The 18,183-nt window shown below is 43.8% G+C and overlaps 1 protein-coding gene across 1 annotated transcript in view; it reads left to right on the top strand.

Annotated features, from left to right (window-relative positions):
- The first annotated feature begins 1,540 nt into the window (after positions 1–1,540).
- Positions 1,541–18,183, top strand: part of UBE2G2 (ubiquitin conjugating enzyme E2 G2) — a 55,233-nt gene continuing 38,590 nt past the window's right edge. The window contains exon 1 of the mRNA XM_073646544.1: positions 1,541–1,669. Coding sequence (XP_073502645.1) covers positions 1,627–1,669 — 43 coding nt within the window. The 5' untranslated portion in view covers positions 1,541–1,626. The remainder of the gene's footprint in view (positions 1,670–18,183) is intronic.

The raw sequence follows: 18,183 nt of genomic DNA, 5'->3' as shown, positions 1-18,183 counted from the left end.
TAGCTATTAAAATAGGGGAGACCCGTGGGTATTACCCCCTTCCCAGGCTTCAAACATCTGCCCCAGCTGTCTGCTTAACCTCCGCTAGAGCCTAAAATTACGGGGAACCCCACGCCAATTTTTTTTTAAATAAATCCTTTATTTTAACACTAAATGACAAGTACAGTAATCAACACTATCACTGTACTTCTTATATATGTGACTGACATGTTTCTATCTATCTAATCTATGTGTGATTCTCTATTCTTTCTATTCTAAATTGTCGGGTACCGCTGCTGAATTGCCGGCCGGCTTTTTTAAAGAGACGGTGCATGAAAACACTGTTATTTTTTTAAATAAATCCTTTACACTAAATGACAAGTACAGTAAGCAACACTGTCACTGTACTTCTTATATATGTGACTGACATGTTTCTATCTATCTAATCTATGTGTGACGGTTTATTCTTTCTGTTCTAAATTGTCGGGTACCGGTGTATGCCGCTGCTGAATTGCTGGCTTTTCATGTAATACATTCTACTTTATTCTTAGTTGTTTTCCTTCATGTAGAATTAACCTACAAGGAAAGAAAGGGTTTATTTTCATTCCGATATTTGTGTCCCATTGACTTGCATTGGTTTCCGGTATCGGAATCGGCGATATCCGATACTTTTTGAGTATCGGTCCGATCCAATATTTCCCGATATCGGAAGGTATCGCTCAACACTAGTCATCACTATTGGTGATCCTTGCTTTGAGTGTCAAGCCTGGCTTGATATGTTCCAATATTGATTTTTATGTTCTTCTTGTCATCCATGATACTGATAACATCCTTATCCAGCACCACATTTCAAAGACGTCGATTCTTCTTCTGTCTTTTTTCTTTATCGTCCAGGTGTCGCTTCACATGTCCCAGTCATACATACAAGATTACAATCAATCATACAGGACATTCATCCAGGGCTCCAATCACAGGGTATGTGCACACTGTCCAGAGCCGCCTTTGGGCCCAACACAGTGGAGTAGACACCAGCGGCTTCTGCTCATTTTATGCAGATGAGCGGCGCCATTTTTTTTCACCTGCGGACTTTCCTCATAGAGGTTAGGTCTATGGGGAAAGCCCACATGCGGACCCGCAGGAGAAACTGACATGCCGCGGTCTGGAAAGACGCCCCGCATGTCCGCGAGTGATCTGCAGGAGCATGGAGATGCCTAATGGACATGGGTTTTCTATAAATCCCATCCTCTATGCTGTAACATCTGGACGCTGCAAGTTTGATGCGGCATAACACGCATAATCAAACTTGCTGCGGCTCCTGACCGTGAGCACATACCCACACCGTTACACTCAGCTTTCTCATTAGTTCTGAGATAATAGTGCTAGCACCCTGACAGAGGAGCGCTGATGACTGTGTGTTGTATATAGGCTTTCTCTTGCAGTGCACCTCTTCACTACAGTACAGAGCACAGCAGCGCTGAGTACAGCCGCTTCTTATTCTGGTCGCTACATGACTGCATTGAGCTGTAGCGCTTGCGCAGTTCGGGTTCTTATACTGCGCATGCGCGCAGACAAATGTTGCTTGACGTGTCCCGGAAGTGGTTCTAAGGATTTCCGTAAACAAACAGCGGAGGCGGCCTGGTTCCGGTGATGGCTGGGACGGCTCTGAAACGGCTGATGGCCGAGTATAAACGTGAGTCGTGTAGGAAAACTAGATGGAAGCCAGTGCTCTTATTTCTATGTTTATGTACACATGTGGGAAGCACGGCCATGACCCTGCTGCAGTCTCTGTGGTACAGCATTGGGTTCTACTTGTACTGCGCAGTTACTGCAGCCTGTTCTTATCTGCCATTAGATGCTGAGGGTAACCTGGCAGCCGTATGGCGCCACCTATCCACCAGTCCTGCTCTCCTCTCCTGTCCTCTCCCCCCCACTGTGACTGAATGGAGATGCAAAGTATATTCAGAACTTAACTTTTCATTCTGTATTCGTTAACCCCTTCCTGCATCTTCACATAGCAGCACGTCACAGCGGTAGTGTGTGCACCATGATGTGCCTTTTATTACAGCCTGGAGATCGCCCACACTTAGAAGCTTTGCCCACAATCACTGTTGTGTTCTTTGGTGCGATAATAAAGGATGGTTACTAATAAACCTCTTAGATGCCATGGTCACACAAGCAGCAGCATGAACTTGGAGTGCCAATGGGTGACATGACAACCAGTGGTCTATCAAATGCCACCAGCATACCACGGCTATATAACTAGTTTATCCCATAGTGCCATTAATTCCACAGCACTTTGGAGACATTATTATCACTGTCCCCATTGAGGCTCACAATCCGAAATCAGTATGTCATTGGAGTGTGGGAGGAAACTGGAGAACCCGGAGGAACCTCCATTCAGTACTACTGTAGGACTGAGTTGCAATACCAGACATGGTCCTCAGTCTGGGGTGGCATTGTTGCTGGATGAGAGTTACCATTTTTGCAAAACAAAACTTTTTAGAGAGAGAGTACGGTGAACGCTTTTTCTTTTTAGTTAAAGGGAACCTGTCACCAGTTTTGTCATATAACAACTAAAATTATCCCCTTATGCAGCCCCTGTGCATGCATTCCATAAATGCTCATACAACCCCCTGACTCCCCCTGTATAACACCCAAAAACCTTTTTAAGTTGTCCCGCGCTGTAAGGTAGTCGGGTTGGTCCGGTCCGATGGGCATGGTTTCAGGCCTCTGCATCCCTCCCTCGGCTGCTGCCCGCCATCCTTCTTTAATTGATTTGGAGGACGCCTTGCATCATCCACATTCTTGGGCGAAATCTTGTGCCTGCGCACAGAAATCGCGGCTCACGCCTGGGCACTATGCTTTGCCCTACTGCGGACATATGCGCACTTATGGTTACGGCTATGCCCGCAGTAGGGAAAAAGCATAGTCTGCAGGCGCGAGCTGCGATTTCTGTGCGCCGGTGCAAGATTTCGCCCGAGAGTGTGGAGGACAGCAAGCAGGAGCCGAGGGATGGGATGGAGAGACCCGAAACCACGTCGATCAGACCGGATCAAACCGAGTACCATACAGCGTGGGAGAACTTAAAATAGGTGTTTGGGTGTTATGCAGGGGGTGTCGGGGTTGTATGAGCACTTATGGAATAAGGGGATAGTTTTAGTTGCTATATGACAAAACTGGTGACAGGTTCCCTTTAACTATAAATAAAAACTGTTCACTGCACTTTTTCTTTAAAAAGTTTTGTTTTGCAAAAATGTAAATCAAAAATAGTTATGTATACTACTGCTGCAGTGGTCGCAAACCATATAATAAAGGTAACAGTTTTTAAACTGCGTCAGAAACTGTTTAAAAAAAAAAAAAGCTTTAACACCTCTCCCCTCAAAAGTAATAGATAAAGGGGTTGTCTGGCCTTGGAGTACAAGTCTGCAGTTACTGCATGCTTCCAGGATTCTCTGGTGCCAGCTGATGGTCATGAGACCACAAGTATGCGATTTACATACTTCCAGCCACATTTTTCCTAGACGTGTCCGGCCTCGCTCAATACACTTGCACTGAATGAGGCTGGACACGTCTAGTCGGCACTTGACCGCATGTATGCAAATCACATACTAGCAGTTTCATGCCCTGTACCAGAGAGCCCTCACAGCACGCAGTGCATGTCCTGTGAAGATTTACAAGTCTGTAGTTACATAGGGTACATGTCTGTAGTCACTGTAAGGCCAAACAATCGCTTTACTAAAATATATCTACTTCAAAAAATGTTCTCTACAAAAATTAAATCATTCCCCCAAAAAATCCTACTTGTGGCTACATCAGCTGGAGGATAAATAAGTTATTGATTAATGTGTAAATAAAAACTTTTTTTTCCTCTATAGAATGTACCATTATAGTGCTAAAATAGTAAAAAAAGCAAAATACTAAAACAAAATAGTTCTTAAGAACTTTAATGTTTTAGTATTTTGATTTACCTGGTGGATGCAGATTTTCCCCACTAGATGGCACAGCAAACCTCTAAGTGTTGGAGAAGCTGTAGGATGTGAAGCAGCTGGTGAATTTCCACCTCTTAGCCTGGGTCACATTCTCTCATCGGAGTAAATCGATCCAATTATGCTAATCACACAGATTTTTTTCTGATGAGAAAATGAAAAAAAAAAAAGAATGTCTCCATCTTCTCCATTCTGTCAGTCCGTGAAAATTGGACCACACTCAGATGTCATCCGAGTGTGGTGCGATTCACCCCCCCCCCCCCCCTCAGACTCATTGACTTGCATGAGCCTAAGTGCAATCCATATATTAGCTGGCAAAGCGTGCATGCTGCCATTTTTTCCTTGGATAGACTTGATTCAAGGAAAAAAAAATCGGACTTGTGCAATGTTATTCTATGGGGCATAGAATAACATTGGTCTGAATGCAATCCGATGTTTTGTTGGATCGCACTCGGACTGAAAGTACGGTCATCTGCATGAGCCCTTAAAGGGAGTCTGACCACGAAAACTGATAATATAAACTAAGCACAAAAGCCCTGATTCCTGGTTTTCGCCAGTGAAACACTTTTAAGAAGTCGCAATAAGAGCGTAACATGGACTGGATTAGACAGGGCGTGGAGAAGCCTGCTCAGCACATTCTCTAAAAGTTTTGCCACTTTTGTGGCATAGCTTATGTCAGAAATGTACTCTAGTCCCTGACTGGAGTAACATCCTCAGCAAGGCTCACGCCAGCAATAGCATGCGCCTCTTAATGAATTAGATGCATCTTACTCCTGCATGCCCATCAGTAAGCCTGGTGTACAAAACGCCAGTCTTCATGAATTGGGCCCAGAGGCTTGTAGGGGATATAGCACCTATAAATATTACACCTTTGGTGTTCTAATCGCTACCTCAGTTCTGTAGAAACTGAAGTTAAACAAATAATATTAATTATTGTGTTTTGTGTACCCTTGGTGTGGCAAGAGTCCCAGCCAACTGATCTGCCCAAAGGTTTTGCAGGTTTTTGCCTCTGTCACTGGTGATTGACAGCAGTGCTTTTTTTGGAGCGAGCATTATCTGCAGAGATGGCTCAGGCAAGTGAGGGAGGCGGATCAGTGGCCAAAACCCAGGGTACGCCGAGCACCCTAATTAGCACATTTGATTAAGTGTTTGGTTCCGCAGAATGGAAACAGTTATTAGAACACTCAGGAGTGGGAGCCAAAACCAGGTGAGGAACAATCCGAGAAAAGGTATAATAGAAACAAGTCACCAATTCTGCACTGAGCGGAGCCCCACTGAGTGACAGGACACCCCTCGCTGGAGCAGCTCATTCTCCCCAGCTCCTCGGCGTCAGTGGTCAGAGGATTACAGCGGGGGCAGCTCCGGACAGGTAAGCATAAGGATTTTATTCTTCTTTTTACACAGGAACACTATGGGAGCAGACACTACTACTCCCAACATTGTCTCTTGCTTCTGCTGATCACAGTGCGAGCAAGGAACAATGATGAGGGCAGTGTTCAGCACCCGGCGCTTCGGAACAGCGGTATCTGTACACTGATTCCCAGGCGTCGGTACATATGATCCTGATGAGGCACACGTGTGACACACACGGACACACGAGACACGGATATCTCCAGTACCGGTGTGAAACCTCCCTAACAAAAGGTAATTCATGGAAGTCCTGGACAACTCCTTTAGAGAACCATGCCAGCAGGTTTTTTTTTTCATTTAAGTGCTGGAGTGATGTCACTAATGTAACTCCCTGCCCCTAGTATTATACTGACCAGCTGCCATCTTCATCAGTTCCTGGCAAAGCTTCGGTCAGTCTCTAGTAGTTTGTGACCTGCTGGCTCGCTCCAGTGTTTGCTGAATGATCCGGAAGTCACTACTCAATGTAAGTCTATGAGAGGCAGAAAAAGTGTCTCATAGACTTATTACACTGAGAGCTGGTGATGACCCATTGTGGAGTTATAAAGTATTCTAATTTACTGACATAATGAATTTTGTGTTTTAATTGGCTGTAAGCCATAATCATCAACATTAACCCCTTTCCGACATGATACATACTAATACGTATCTGTGCCCTGGGACATATGGAGCAGATACGTATTAGTACGCATCGGCGATTCCGCCTGCACACAGGCCGTGTGGGCGGAATCGCCTCCGCGTGTCAGCTGATAGCACCGGGTGTCAGCTGTGACAATGTGCTGGGAGCGGTCCCGCACCGCTCCCAGCACATTAACCCCCGAAATGGTGGCAAGAGGAGGTAAGCGCCGGTACTCACCTCCTCTCCGACGTCCCGCGGTGTCTGGCCGGGTCCCGTAGTTGTCATGTGACAGCTGGAAGATACTTTGATCATGCACAGTGCACGATCACAGTATTCTCTTCCTCTGCAGCTGTGACAGCCTGTATAACACAGGGATGCTGCTGAATTCCTGTGCTATACAGGAGATCAGAATGTAAAAAGTGAAAGTCCCATAGTGGGACAATGTGTACAATTTTAAAAAGAATCAGAAAGTGAAAAAAAAATTGTAAAAATATTAAAAAAAATGAAAGAAATAATGGCCAAAAAATAAAAATATATTGTACCCATCAATTAATAGTATTATGAAGAAACAAAAAAACAATAAAAGTACACATATTTGGTATTGCCGCGTCTGGAATGACCTGACCTATAAAACTGTACCGCTAGTTAACCCCTTTAGTGAACACGGTAAAAAAGATAAATAAAAAATGAGGCAAAAAATGATGCTTTATCATCATACCGCCAAACAAAAAATGGAATAAAACGCGATCAAAAAGACGAATGTAAATAAAAATGGTACCGCTGAAAACAACATAAAAAACAAGCCGCCATACAGCTCCATCAGCCGAAATAAAAAAAGTTATAGCTCTCAGAATAAAGCGATGCAAAAAATTTTTTTTCTATAAAATAGTTTTTGTGTAAAAGCGCCAAAACACAAAAAACTATATACATGTGGTACCGCTGTAAACGTACTGACCCGAAGAATAAAGCTACCTTATCAATTTTACCACACTCAGAACGGCATAAAAAAAACTATTCCTGAATTGTTGGTTTTTGTTTATTCTGCATCGTAAAAATTGGAACAGAAAGCGATCAAAAAATGTCACGTGCCTGGAAATGGTACCAATAACAACGTCAACTTGTCCCGCAAAAAACAAGCCGTCACATAACTTTGTCAGCCGAAATATGGAAAAATAATAGCTCTCAAAATATGGTGATGCAAAAACTAGTCAGAATTGTAAAAATTGGCCCGGTCATTAACGTAAACAGCAACATATTTACAAGGATTTCTGCAATATCACATTAGACTCCATTGTTAATCTATATCACACAAGAAGGGAAAAGCCCTCAAAAGAATAGGAGAGCTTATACGACCAGAGTTTTTAGAAAAAAATTAATACTTTATTTAAACATTAGTACATGATTAAAAGAATATATCACAGTGCTTCATGAAGAGGACACTGCACATTCTCATATTGTTCAATTTATGATCCAACACAATTGGAAGAGTGCATAAGGATATCATAGATACAAATTTGTTACATACAATATAGTCGTTAGGGACCAGCTCAGATCATTATTCCTCCATCCCATTTAGGTAAACGTGACCAGTGCATAGTGCATTGTAATAACTGGCATCAGACACCTCAAATTGGTCTTAGGGACCATCTCAAATCCTTACTTCTCCATCTTATTTGTGTTAAGGTGACCAGTACATAGTGCATAATAGTAACTGGCATCAAACACCTCAAACTGGATTGAGTCCCTTCTGATATCCTGCCTTTGGAAAGATCAATCATTAACGTGCAAACCACCCTCGGCGGTAAAGGGTTAACAGAAATAAACACTTGAAATAGATCCCTCTGTTTGTAATGACTCTATATAATGAGTTTCACTTTTTGTATTGAAGAACTGAAATAAATTAACTTTTTGATATTCTAATTTAGTGAGATGCACCTGTAGGTAGTATCACGCTGGACGTCATATATACATGTCTGTTCTCCAGCTTGGAGTGTACGCTGGCTGGCCGCGCAGAACACCCTGGAGACCGCCGAAACTGGAAGTTGTGTGCGTTCCACTATGGAATGCAAGATGAATCTGCCGACGTCATGCGCGCGGACTAGAGATGCTCTGTAAACCCAGAAGCATAGTTCATGCTGTGGTGGGAGGCAAACTCGTTGTTGCCAGGCGTCCATGGTAACAGAACGATGAAAACAACATAGAGGTCCTCCCTTTTGTCCTTATATAAAGAAGTGCAGCCTATCATTGTCTGCACTTTATAAGTTTTACCCTTTCAAATCAACTTTTTAATCAAAGTACTCTGTTCTTCTGAACAATGTCTCGACCGACCCATATTTCTCAGGCTTTCGAGGAGAAATGCATGTACAACATGTGCTGGCTTCACCCTTAGATAAGGGCCACCTGATTCACACCTGTTTCTTCACAGAATGATTTGACCTCACTAATTGACCTCCACACTGCTATTATTTTGGGCACACCCCCTTTCAATTAATTATTCAAATGCACAGACTCAAACCTGCAGATCATGAATGCTGAGTCTGGTGGTTTTCTTAGAATCTACTGCACCAACTGGTAAATTGTTTGACATGTGGTAATATAATTTATACCAAAAACAGTGATGAATCTGGTTAGTCATATTGACTGCTATTATTTTGAACACTACTGTACATCTGGAACCAGGTATCCACCAAATAGATGGATAACTCGTCACTGGGAACGGAGTAAGAAGGAAACCATAAATAGGGGTGTGTCAAATATTTAGTATAGATAATTTTAGCCTGATCGCCAAAAGAACAATTAAGATAAATACTCATACTAGAGACATCACCAAAGGTTGATTCTCATAGGTACTCATCTGTGCTCTCAATGTAATGGGGGAATCAAATAAAGTCACCTCTAGAGGAAACATGTATATGTGATCTGTTCATTAAGTCAGTCCAGATTCAATGATTTAATCCTGAAGATCCGCTCAGAATCTTTCTGGAGGATTCTTTTATCAAGATACCACCCCTGATAGTTGGTTTAATTAATTCTATCATGCAGAATGAGACGTCATTGATACGGCCGTTGTGGGTGTCATTAATGTGTCTTGCTAAGGCAGTATCCCTTTTATTACGTATGTTGCCAGAGGTGCTCACTTACATATCTCCTCAATTCCCAAGAGGTTTTGTCAATATAATTTAGAGAACACGTGCAGGTGGCCTTGTACACGACACCCGTAAATTTGCAGTTACCAAAGTCTTTTATGTAAAAGGTTTTTCTTGTAGCTGCACTTGTAAAAGTTCATCCACTTACAGACACAGCAGCTGCCACATCGGTAAGACCTACATACTTTCCTATCAAGCCAAGTACCAGCTAGTTGTGGCCTCTGATACAGGCTATGCGTCAGTCTGTCACCTATCCACCTACCCTTACGGTAGGTGACTCTCGGTGCACACAGAATTAGACCGCTAGATTTCGGTCCGCCAGCAGAATGTTCCAGTGTTTTTTAAGCACACTAAAGACTTTGTCCAATGACTCTAATTATGTGCTCATCCCTTTTTAACCTCTCTGTAGATGTACCCTGGCTGGAGAGGAGCGAGTGTCTGTCTCTGCTTAGGGCAAACATATAGGATTGCTGAATTACAGATCGGGGTCCTCTATCCTGGAATCTATGGCACAGATCTCTTGCCTGTCTCTTCAGTTCATTCATAAGGGTACAGTTCCTTCTAATGCAGAGGAACTGTCCCTTGGGTGTGCTGTCTGAAAAAAAGAGGGACAGCACTAGGACTTGTCACACGAATGGTATATACACACGTCTTTAAAGGGAACCTGTCGCCAGAAAAAAACGCTGTTAACCTGCAGTTTAATGGCGTCACTAACCTGCCCGGAGCCCGCACTTATTCCCACTGGCAGCGTTCCGGTTTCAGTCAAAGGGGCGGCGCCTGTTCAGTCACCGCTCTGAGTTTACAGAACAGCGGCTGTAACCGTGCCCTTGGCCCTGACTGACACTGGCTCTGCATTAGGGCCGACGCCAACCCTGTGTCTGAAACCAGAACGCTGTTGGAGGGAATAAAGTTAATTTTCTCCCTGCAGCGTTCAGGTAAGTGCGGGCGCCGGCAGATTAACCCCACATCTACAGATTAATAGCGTTTTTTTTCTGGTGCCAGGTTTCCTTTAAGATTCTGATAGACCCGTGGGGGTCTTCCAAGGCAAAGCCTAGCTTTGTTGGAGGTTTGCTGTCATTTTTGCAGTGGCTCCTTCCACAGCATCTTTTGTCCATTATTTAAACTGACTAACAAGCAACCTCCTAGCACAAGCCGCCCGGAGAGTTATCATGCTACTTCTTTTAACCACTTCACGTTTTCCAAACCCTGACGCAGTTAAAGAAGCTCTGTCAGCACAGAATGACTGTTCACACTAAGTCCTACCACTTGGGCCTTCATGGTGGAGCCAATCATATATATACATATACAGTTTCCCATCTGCTTGTTGTCCCTCTATCTCCACCCTCCCTCCTTATTTCATTGACAACTTGGCTTCATAGACCCAGAGAAGAGTGGCGATGGATGGAAACCAAGCAGGTGGATGTATCAGTGCTTTTTCAGGTGGATTCTTGGCAGAGTCTGACTGAAAAAGACATTAAAGCTGTTTTTAATCAGCATTGGATCCTACCTGCTCTTTAAATGTGTAGGCTTTTGGCCTTTGAGAAGTATATCTGGATAGAAATGGTTGGGGTCCCTCCAGAGAAAAGTCGCCTTGTCATAGCTGGTGACACACACGAATTGGCTAATTTGCGTGCTAAGTACTTTCCTTTTCTAAATATATTCGGTATAGCAGTAGTGCCATTTAGATATCACATATTCATTATTTGCATATATGTGAGTTCACGTATTGCTGCTGCATTCTGGTCTGTAGATAGATTAGACTTTGAAATCTGCCACGTTGGAGATTTTCCTCTGCATGTCAGCAGCCAGGAAGTTTACTGTAGTAAGATCTTCAGAACGGTGTTGGATATAGATTAGTCTCTTGAAATGATTAAGGGGGTTGCCCAGTACTTTATATTGATGGTCTATCTTTAGGCTAGGTAATCGATAGATCAGATTGGTGGGGGTGCGACACCCGGTATTTCTGCTGATCCTTTTGGCTAAGATCAAGTGTAGCATCTTTCGAAAAGGCAGCTTAGGCCATCGGCCGCCCTAGTAGATTGATACATTATGCACACTGGGGTTTAGGCGCTTGTTAGTACGCCAGGTGGCTTATACAGTCATCTGGTGGAAAGCATGGCCCCCAAGGATTGACGCCATTGGGCTGGGGAAAATCGAAAGCCCGAAGTGTGAAGTGCCCCAGGAGTGGTGACCCTGGGGTGCCTTAACTCACTTGGATGGGGAACCCCACTTGAGTTTCTGGCACATTTGCACTAGCACTTCAATACTTCTTTCTTTGCACACACCCTTATTCCGGGCCTTCTGGCCTTAGGATGGGGAATTTTTCAATTCCCGGTCGAAGGTCCGAGCAGTATTATACTGTGAAATCTTCACTATTTATTCATTCTTTTTGTCAATGTGTGTCCACTTTTTCACGTATGTCCACCTCCTACTAGGATTTTGTCGGTACGCGGTTGCCTAATGGGTTCCTCTCTTCGCAGGTTTAGGGGGGGGGGAGTGTGTGGCCATTAGGTTCCGCTCCCCCCTGAACCCCCTGGCTTCCCTCTTCCGGGAAGGGAGCACAATCTTTGACTCCCAGTGCCTTGCTCGGTTGAGAACTCGGGCAGCTGCTGGAGGTAAGATTGGGTCGCCTCTGGCTTCAGCTGGAAGTGGCTATTTGTCCCTGTTCCTCGCTATGGCCTTCTGGCTCGGAGGGACGGGGAATGGTTTGGGGGACCCTTCTACTGTTGGAGAGGGTTTCATGTTGACCAGCATCCTAGTTCACTTTTTTGAGCGCACTCGGGTTGAGTACACGAATTCGGGCTTTTGAAAAAAGCAAACAAAAAAAAAACAGGTATTCCTGCTGATAAGCTGCTTCTGTGGACAGCAGTGACCGGATGTGATGAGTTGTGGAGCTGCTCAGCAACGTAACCTGTATAGTGGCCGCGGCCGGGTACTCCACCTCCAGCACGTTTTGAATAAATAGGGGTGGATCTGCAAGACCTGCTGCAGCCATATACAGGTGACGGAACTGTGCTATTTCACTCCACTGATTACATCCATCTGGCAGTAGCAACAAAACAGCTGATAGGTGGGGTCTAAGGTCTGTGAGTGCTTGAAAATCCAAATAATTTAAACTTTCTTTACAGCCATATTTACTACATCTATTTATATGCTCTAAACATTTTGTGTGCCAATCTGACACTCAGCAGGGTCACTTTATGCAGATCGATCCTTACAGTAACATTCCTGCGCATATGGAGATTTGATTCAGATATTTTTTTAAAGGGAACCTGTCACCAGAAATAACGTTATTAACCTGTAAATATGCGGTTAATCTGCAGATTAACAGCGTTATTATGCTGCCCGGCGCCTGCACTCAGCCAAATGCAGCGGAGAGAAAATGAGCTTTTATTCTCCCCTCAAGCATTCGGATTCAGTAATGGGGTCAGCGGCGCCGCTGGTTCAGTCAACGCTCTGAGTATACAGAGAGGTGGCTGTAACCGCTCCCCCAGCCCTATCTGACACTCCCTCTGCATTAGGGCTGGCTGTCAGTCAGGGCCAGGGGCGCGGTTACAGCCACCACTCTCTATACACAAAGCGATGACTGAACCCGGCTCTGTCCCCACCCCATGACTGAATCCGAATGCTAGCGGGGAGAATAAAGTTAATTTTCTCCCCGCTGCGTGTAGGCGCCGAGACGCATAAAAACACTGATAACCTGAAGATTAACCGCATATCTGCAGGTTAGTAGCGTTATTTGTGGTGACAGGTTCCCTTTAATCAGCGTTGCTTCATTTTTGTTTGCATGCATAGGAGCAATAACAAATGTGTGCAGAAGTGCAAAGCTAAAGTAGCGAAGCTGTGAGGAAGCCTAGTTCCATATTGATTGCAGGGTACAATTATTACCTTATTTCAGAACCCCTCCCCCCATCAAACATTTTATTGCTTAAGGCTATGTGCCCACGATGAAGAAAACGAGAACCACCGAATGATAGGTCCAATAAGGCAAATGATTAAATGAATCACTTTTATTATAAAGGTAACAAGTGGCACTACATGCAAAAGGAAAGCCGCATTGCATGTCCAAACACAAACAAAAATCACAGAGTAGAAATTACATGATGAGATGCATTGTAAAATACATGATAGTAATGCAACAGGTACAAATGTCAGACCGTATTGCTGAAAATCTATTTCACGTATGGTGAGGGTCCCCTGAGAGTCCAGAATAGAAAGCAGGTGTATGGCCAACCAGTATATGTGAAGGTACTATATGCACCATAATTATGGCCATATCTATGCCAGATGCATCTGGACAACCAATACTAAATATAAAGGTGGCCGCATACAGTCAGTCAGAGGATGAATAGCATACCTGTGTCTACCTGACAGGAAAAACGCATGCGGTTTTTACATGCTTTTTTCCTGCCAGGTAGAAGCGTTTGTCAAGCCTTTTTGCATGCATTTCTGCATGCTGGTTACATAGTTTATAAGGCCGAAAAAAGACAAGCGTCCATCCAGTTCAGCACTGCAGCTATTCCGCAGCGTTGATCCAGGGGAAGGCAACAAAAAACCATGCGGTATAGGCCAATTTACATCATTGAGGAAAAATTCACTTCCCGACACCAATCTGGCAGTCAGATTAAATCCCTGGATTAATTAACTATCACTAAGCATAAGATGTAATTTTATTGTTCTCAAGAAAGGCGTCCAGGCCTCTCTTGAACTCATTAAGTGAGTTGGACATCACCACTTCCTCTCCCAGAGAGTTCCAGAGTCTCACGGCTCTGACCGTAAAGAATCCCCTTCTATGCTGGTGCAGGAACCTCCTTTCCTCCAGACGCATAGTGTGCCCCCTCGTCTTTGTCACCATCCTTGGTATAAACAGGTCATGGGAGAGATCTCTGTACTGCCCCCTGATGTATTTATACAAGTTTATGAGGTCTCCCCTAAGCCTTCTCTTTTCCAATGTAAATAGGCCTAATTTTGACAACCTCTCTGGATATTCTAGTCCCTCCATTCCCTTTATTACCTTAGTCGCCCTCCTTTGTACCCTCTCTAGCTCCAATATGTCTTTCCTGAGCACCGGAGCCCAGAACTGTGCACAATATTCTAAGTGCGGCCTTACCAGCGCTTTATACAGAGGAAGAACAATGTTCTCATCATATGCCCCTATTCCTCTTCTGATGCATGCCATGACTCTATTTGCCTTCGCAGCTGCTGCCTGACACTGGGCACTCCACTTTAATTTGCTATTAACCAAGACGCCCAGGTCCTTCTCCATGTCAAATTTCCCCAGCGGTTTCCCATTTAATATGTATGGGTGACTGCTGTTTTTCTTTCCCATGTGCATGACCTTACATTTATCGGCATTGAACCCCATTTGCCATTTTTTGGCCCAACTCCCCAATTTATCTAAATCCTCCTGTAGCTGTGCCCTGTCCTCATCTGTATTAACTACTTTACAAAGTTTAGTATCATCTGCAAATATTGCTATTTTACTATGCAACCCTTCCACTAGATCATTAATAAATATATTAAATAATATAGGGCCCAAGACAGACCCTTGAGGCACCCCGCTAGTAACCCTGACACCCCCTGAGCTTACTCCATTGATAACCACCCTCTGCTTTCTATCACTCAGCCAGCTATTTACCCACTTGCACACATTATCCCCCAGACCAAGCATTCTCATTTTATATACCAACCTTTTGTGTGGCACGGTATCAAACGCTTTGGAGAAGTCAAGGTATACAACATCCACTGACTCTCCCCGGTCCAGCTGTGAGCTCACCTCCTCGTAGAAGGCAATCAGGTTTGTTTGGCAGGAGCGATCCCTCATGAATCCATGTTGATATGGAGTTAGACAGTTATTATCATTAAGATATTCTACAATAGCATCTCTAAGAAATCCTTCAAACAATTTACCCACAACAGACGTTAAGCTTACTGGTCTATAGTTCCCAGGGTCACTTTTAGACCCCTTTTTGAATATTGGTACCACATTTGCTTGGAGCCAGTCTAGTGGAACAGTCCCTGTCCATAAAGAGTGCTTGAATATAAGATACAGCGGTCTGTCTATCACATTACTTAATTCTTTTAGTACCCGGGGGTGTATGCCATCTGGGCCTGGTGACTTGTCTATTTTGATATTATTTAGGCGTTTCTGAACTTCCTCCTGGGTTAGGTGGGTGATATTTAGCGGAGGGTTTACTTTATCACTCTGCATTTCCTCCGATAAATTGTTTTCTTTTGTGAAAACAGTGGAGAAGAAGCTATTGAGTAGGTTTGCTTTACCCTCATCGCCCTCTATGATTTTACCCAGGTTATTTTTCAATGGGCCAACTCCATCAGTTTTAATCCTTTTACTGTTTATATAGTTAAAGAACAGTTTGGGATTCGTTTTACTTTCCTTGGCAATTAGTTTCTCTGTCTCCTCTTTTGCTATTCTTATTTGTTTCTTACAGATTTTGTTTTTTTCCCTATAAGATATTAGCGCTTCCTCGCTGCCTTCTTGTTTAAGTTTACCGAAAGCCCTTTTTTTGTTTTTCATTGCCCTCTTGACTTCCTTATTTAGCCACATTGGCTTCCTCCTATTCCTAGCCCTTATCAATTGCTTTTCCTAGCGGCATGGATTTATATAGTGTGACCAAGTTAATAGTTAAAAAAAAGAATAAAAATGGTAAGAAAAACCCAAAAAACATTATACTCACCTTCTGATGGCCCCTGGTCTTCTCTCTGGTGCGTCCAGTGTCTTGGGCGGCTCGCGGTGGTGTAAAAGGACCTTCCATGATGTCATTTAGTCATGTGACAGGTCACGCGACCGCCGACGTCAGCGGTCGCGTGACCTGTCACATGACTAAATGACGTCATGGAAGGTCCTTTTACACCATCATGAGCCACCGGGGAGCAAGGACGCACCGGAGAGAAGATCGCGGGCCATCAGAAGGTTAGTATAATTTTTTTTTTTTTTTACAGGTACTATGGTACCCGGGTCTGGAGGAGAGTCTCCTCTTCTCCAGACCCGTGTACCATCCACGCATTGAATCGCTTAATATCCACATGTGCACATGTAGTCATGCGGATATTATGCGATTCAAATCAAGTCAATGGCGGCAATTACGCCGCTTTTCCGCAAAAATAATGGACATGGAGTTTTCCGCAATGATAATCCGCAGCGGAAATTTCTGCAGCATGTGCACAGCACATGCGGAATATCATTGGGGACCATGGGGCACGTATTACTAAGCATTTTTTTAAGCGTTTTCCCTGCGGAAAATCCGCGGCAAAAAGATTGAAAAACGCATAGTGGGCATGCAGCCTAAACCCGTATAAATGTATATGTAGTTTAATGTAAGTGCAGTAATATACTCAGCAATTACCGCCTTCCCTGGTTTCCAGTGCTGCTCCCATTTCATTTTGTGGGAGGACTTCTTCAAAGGGGTTGTCTGGTCCAAATCGATAAGTCTGCGGTCACTCTGTGTGACTTAAGAATCCCTCCAGCGCAGCGCAGGACCGGAGGGCATGTATGAGTTATACATACTCCTGGCCAGTGGGCGTGGCCTTTCTCTCCATACACTTGTGTGTGACGTGAGGCCACGCCCACTGTCCGGGACTATATGTGTGTGTGTGTGCTGGGGGATTCTTAAGTCTGCAGTCACACACAGTGACAGCAGACTTATCTATTTGGACCGGACAACCCCTTTAACATGTTCTAAGGCCTCATCCGATACAGCTGTGCACAATGTGGGTTATTCTATATTAGTGTGTGTTTATAATGTGGCCAAAATGTAGTACAAGTCCATAATTGGCCAGGAACTCACTTGACGCCATGTGAATGATGCTTAAAGGGAATCTGGCAGCAGTTTTTTTCTGTTATCTGAGAGCAGCATAGTGTAGGGGCTGAGAGCCTCGGATCTGGTGATGTTGCACTTACTGAGCTGTGTTCTGCTATTTCAATACAATCAGTGTTTTATTAGCAGGATATTATCACTACAGGACAAGCTGCCTTGTGCCATGTAGTTCTCTTGCTCTGTGTAACCCCACCCCCACAACTGATTGGCAGCTTTCTGTGTATATACACAATGTACACAGACAGCTGCCAATCAGTGGTGTGGGCGGGTTTATACAGGGCTCAGCATTCAGAGCTCTGCAGCAGATAAAAGTGATTGTATCAGAATGACAGCTTGCAGACCAATAAGTGACACATTGCTGGAATCAGGGTCTCGGCCCCTACATCATGCTGCTCTCGGATTACATAGCAAAATCCCGAAGACAGATTCCCTTTAATGGCAAGAGCTGAGATATTGATTTCTGTTTGTGTGGCTTTAGTTTTATGAAGCGCTGTGTACCTGGTAGCCACGTTAAGGTGTCTCTCAAAATACCAGAGGTGGACTGAGCATTCCGCCTCTATGCCACAGGTGGTTTTAATTACAGTAGGATCTGACTTTCCCACACATAAGCAGACAGATGTCCCTTAGAGAGGTATTCACATTGATAGGGTCCTGGTATTTTGAGAGACGTCTTACCGTGGTTACCAGGTACACATGAATTGGCCAATTTATGCGCCAAGATTTCTCATTTATTTCTATTCTCTACAGCAGTAATTCTATTCAAATGTCATACATTTCATGTTCGCATACTTAGTGTTACAATGTGCTGCTTTGTTTGTTAGTTGTATATGGTGGTAGCGGCTCCTAGTAAGCACCTGTTCACACCTATTTCTTGTATTGGAAGTGCCGTCATTTTTTTCTGTTTCTAATTTATGGATGTCTATGGTGTGATTTCTTTGCCTGTATGGATTGGATGGGTTGTTACTGACATCTGGTAAAAAAATTATAGAACTATATTTACTCAGAAAATTGGTGACATGTTCAATACTTATTTCACCCCCTGTATTTAGTAAGGTTTAGGGTTAAAACATTTTGTACTGGGAGAGCTTCTTTAAAGGGGTTTTCCCACGAATAAAAGTTACTTTTAATCAATAGATCTTGGAATGATAACTTCTACAATTGGATGTGTTTAAATAAAATGTTCCTGCGCTGAGATAATCTTATAAATGTGC

The sequence above is a fragment of the Phyllobates terribilis genome, unplaced genomic scaffold (genome assembly GCF_046119375.1).
Source record: "Phyllobates terribilis strain yellow unplaced genomic scaffold, ASM4611937v1 Scaffold_9__5_contigs__length_417890890, whole genome shotgun sequence".
In the NCBI taxonomy this organism is placed as follows: Eukaryota; Metazoa; Chordata; class Amphibia; order Anura; family Dendrobatidae; genus Phyllobates; species Phyllobates terribilis.
This window is presented reverse-complemented; position numbering and strand designations above follow the sequence as displayed.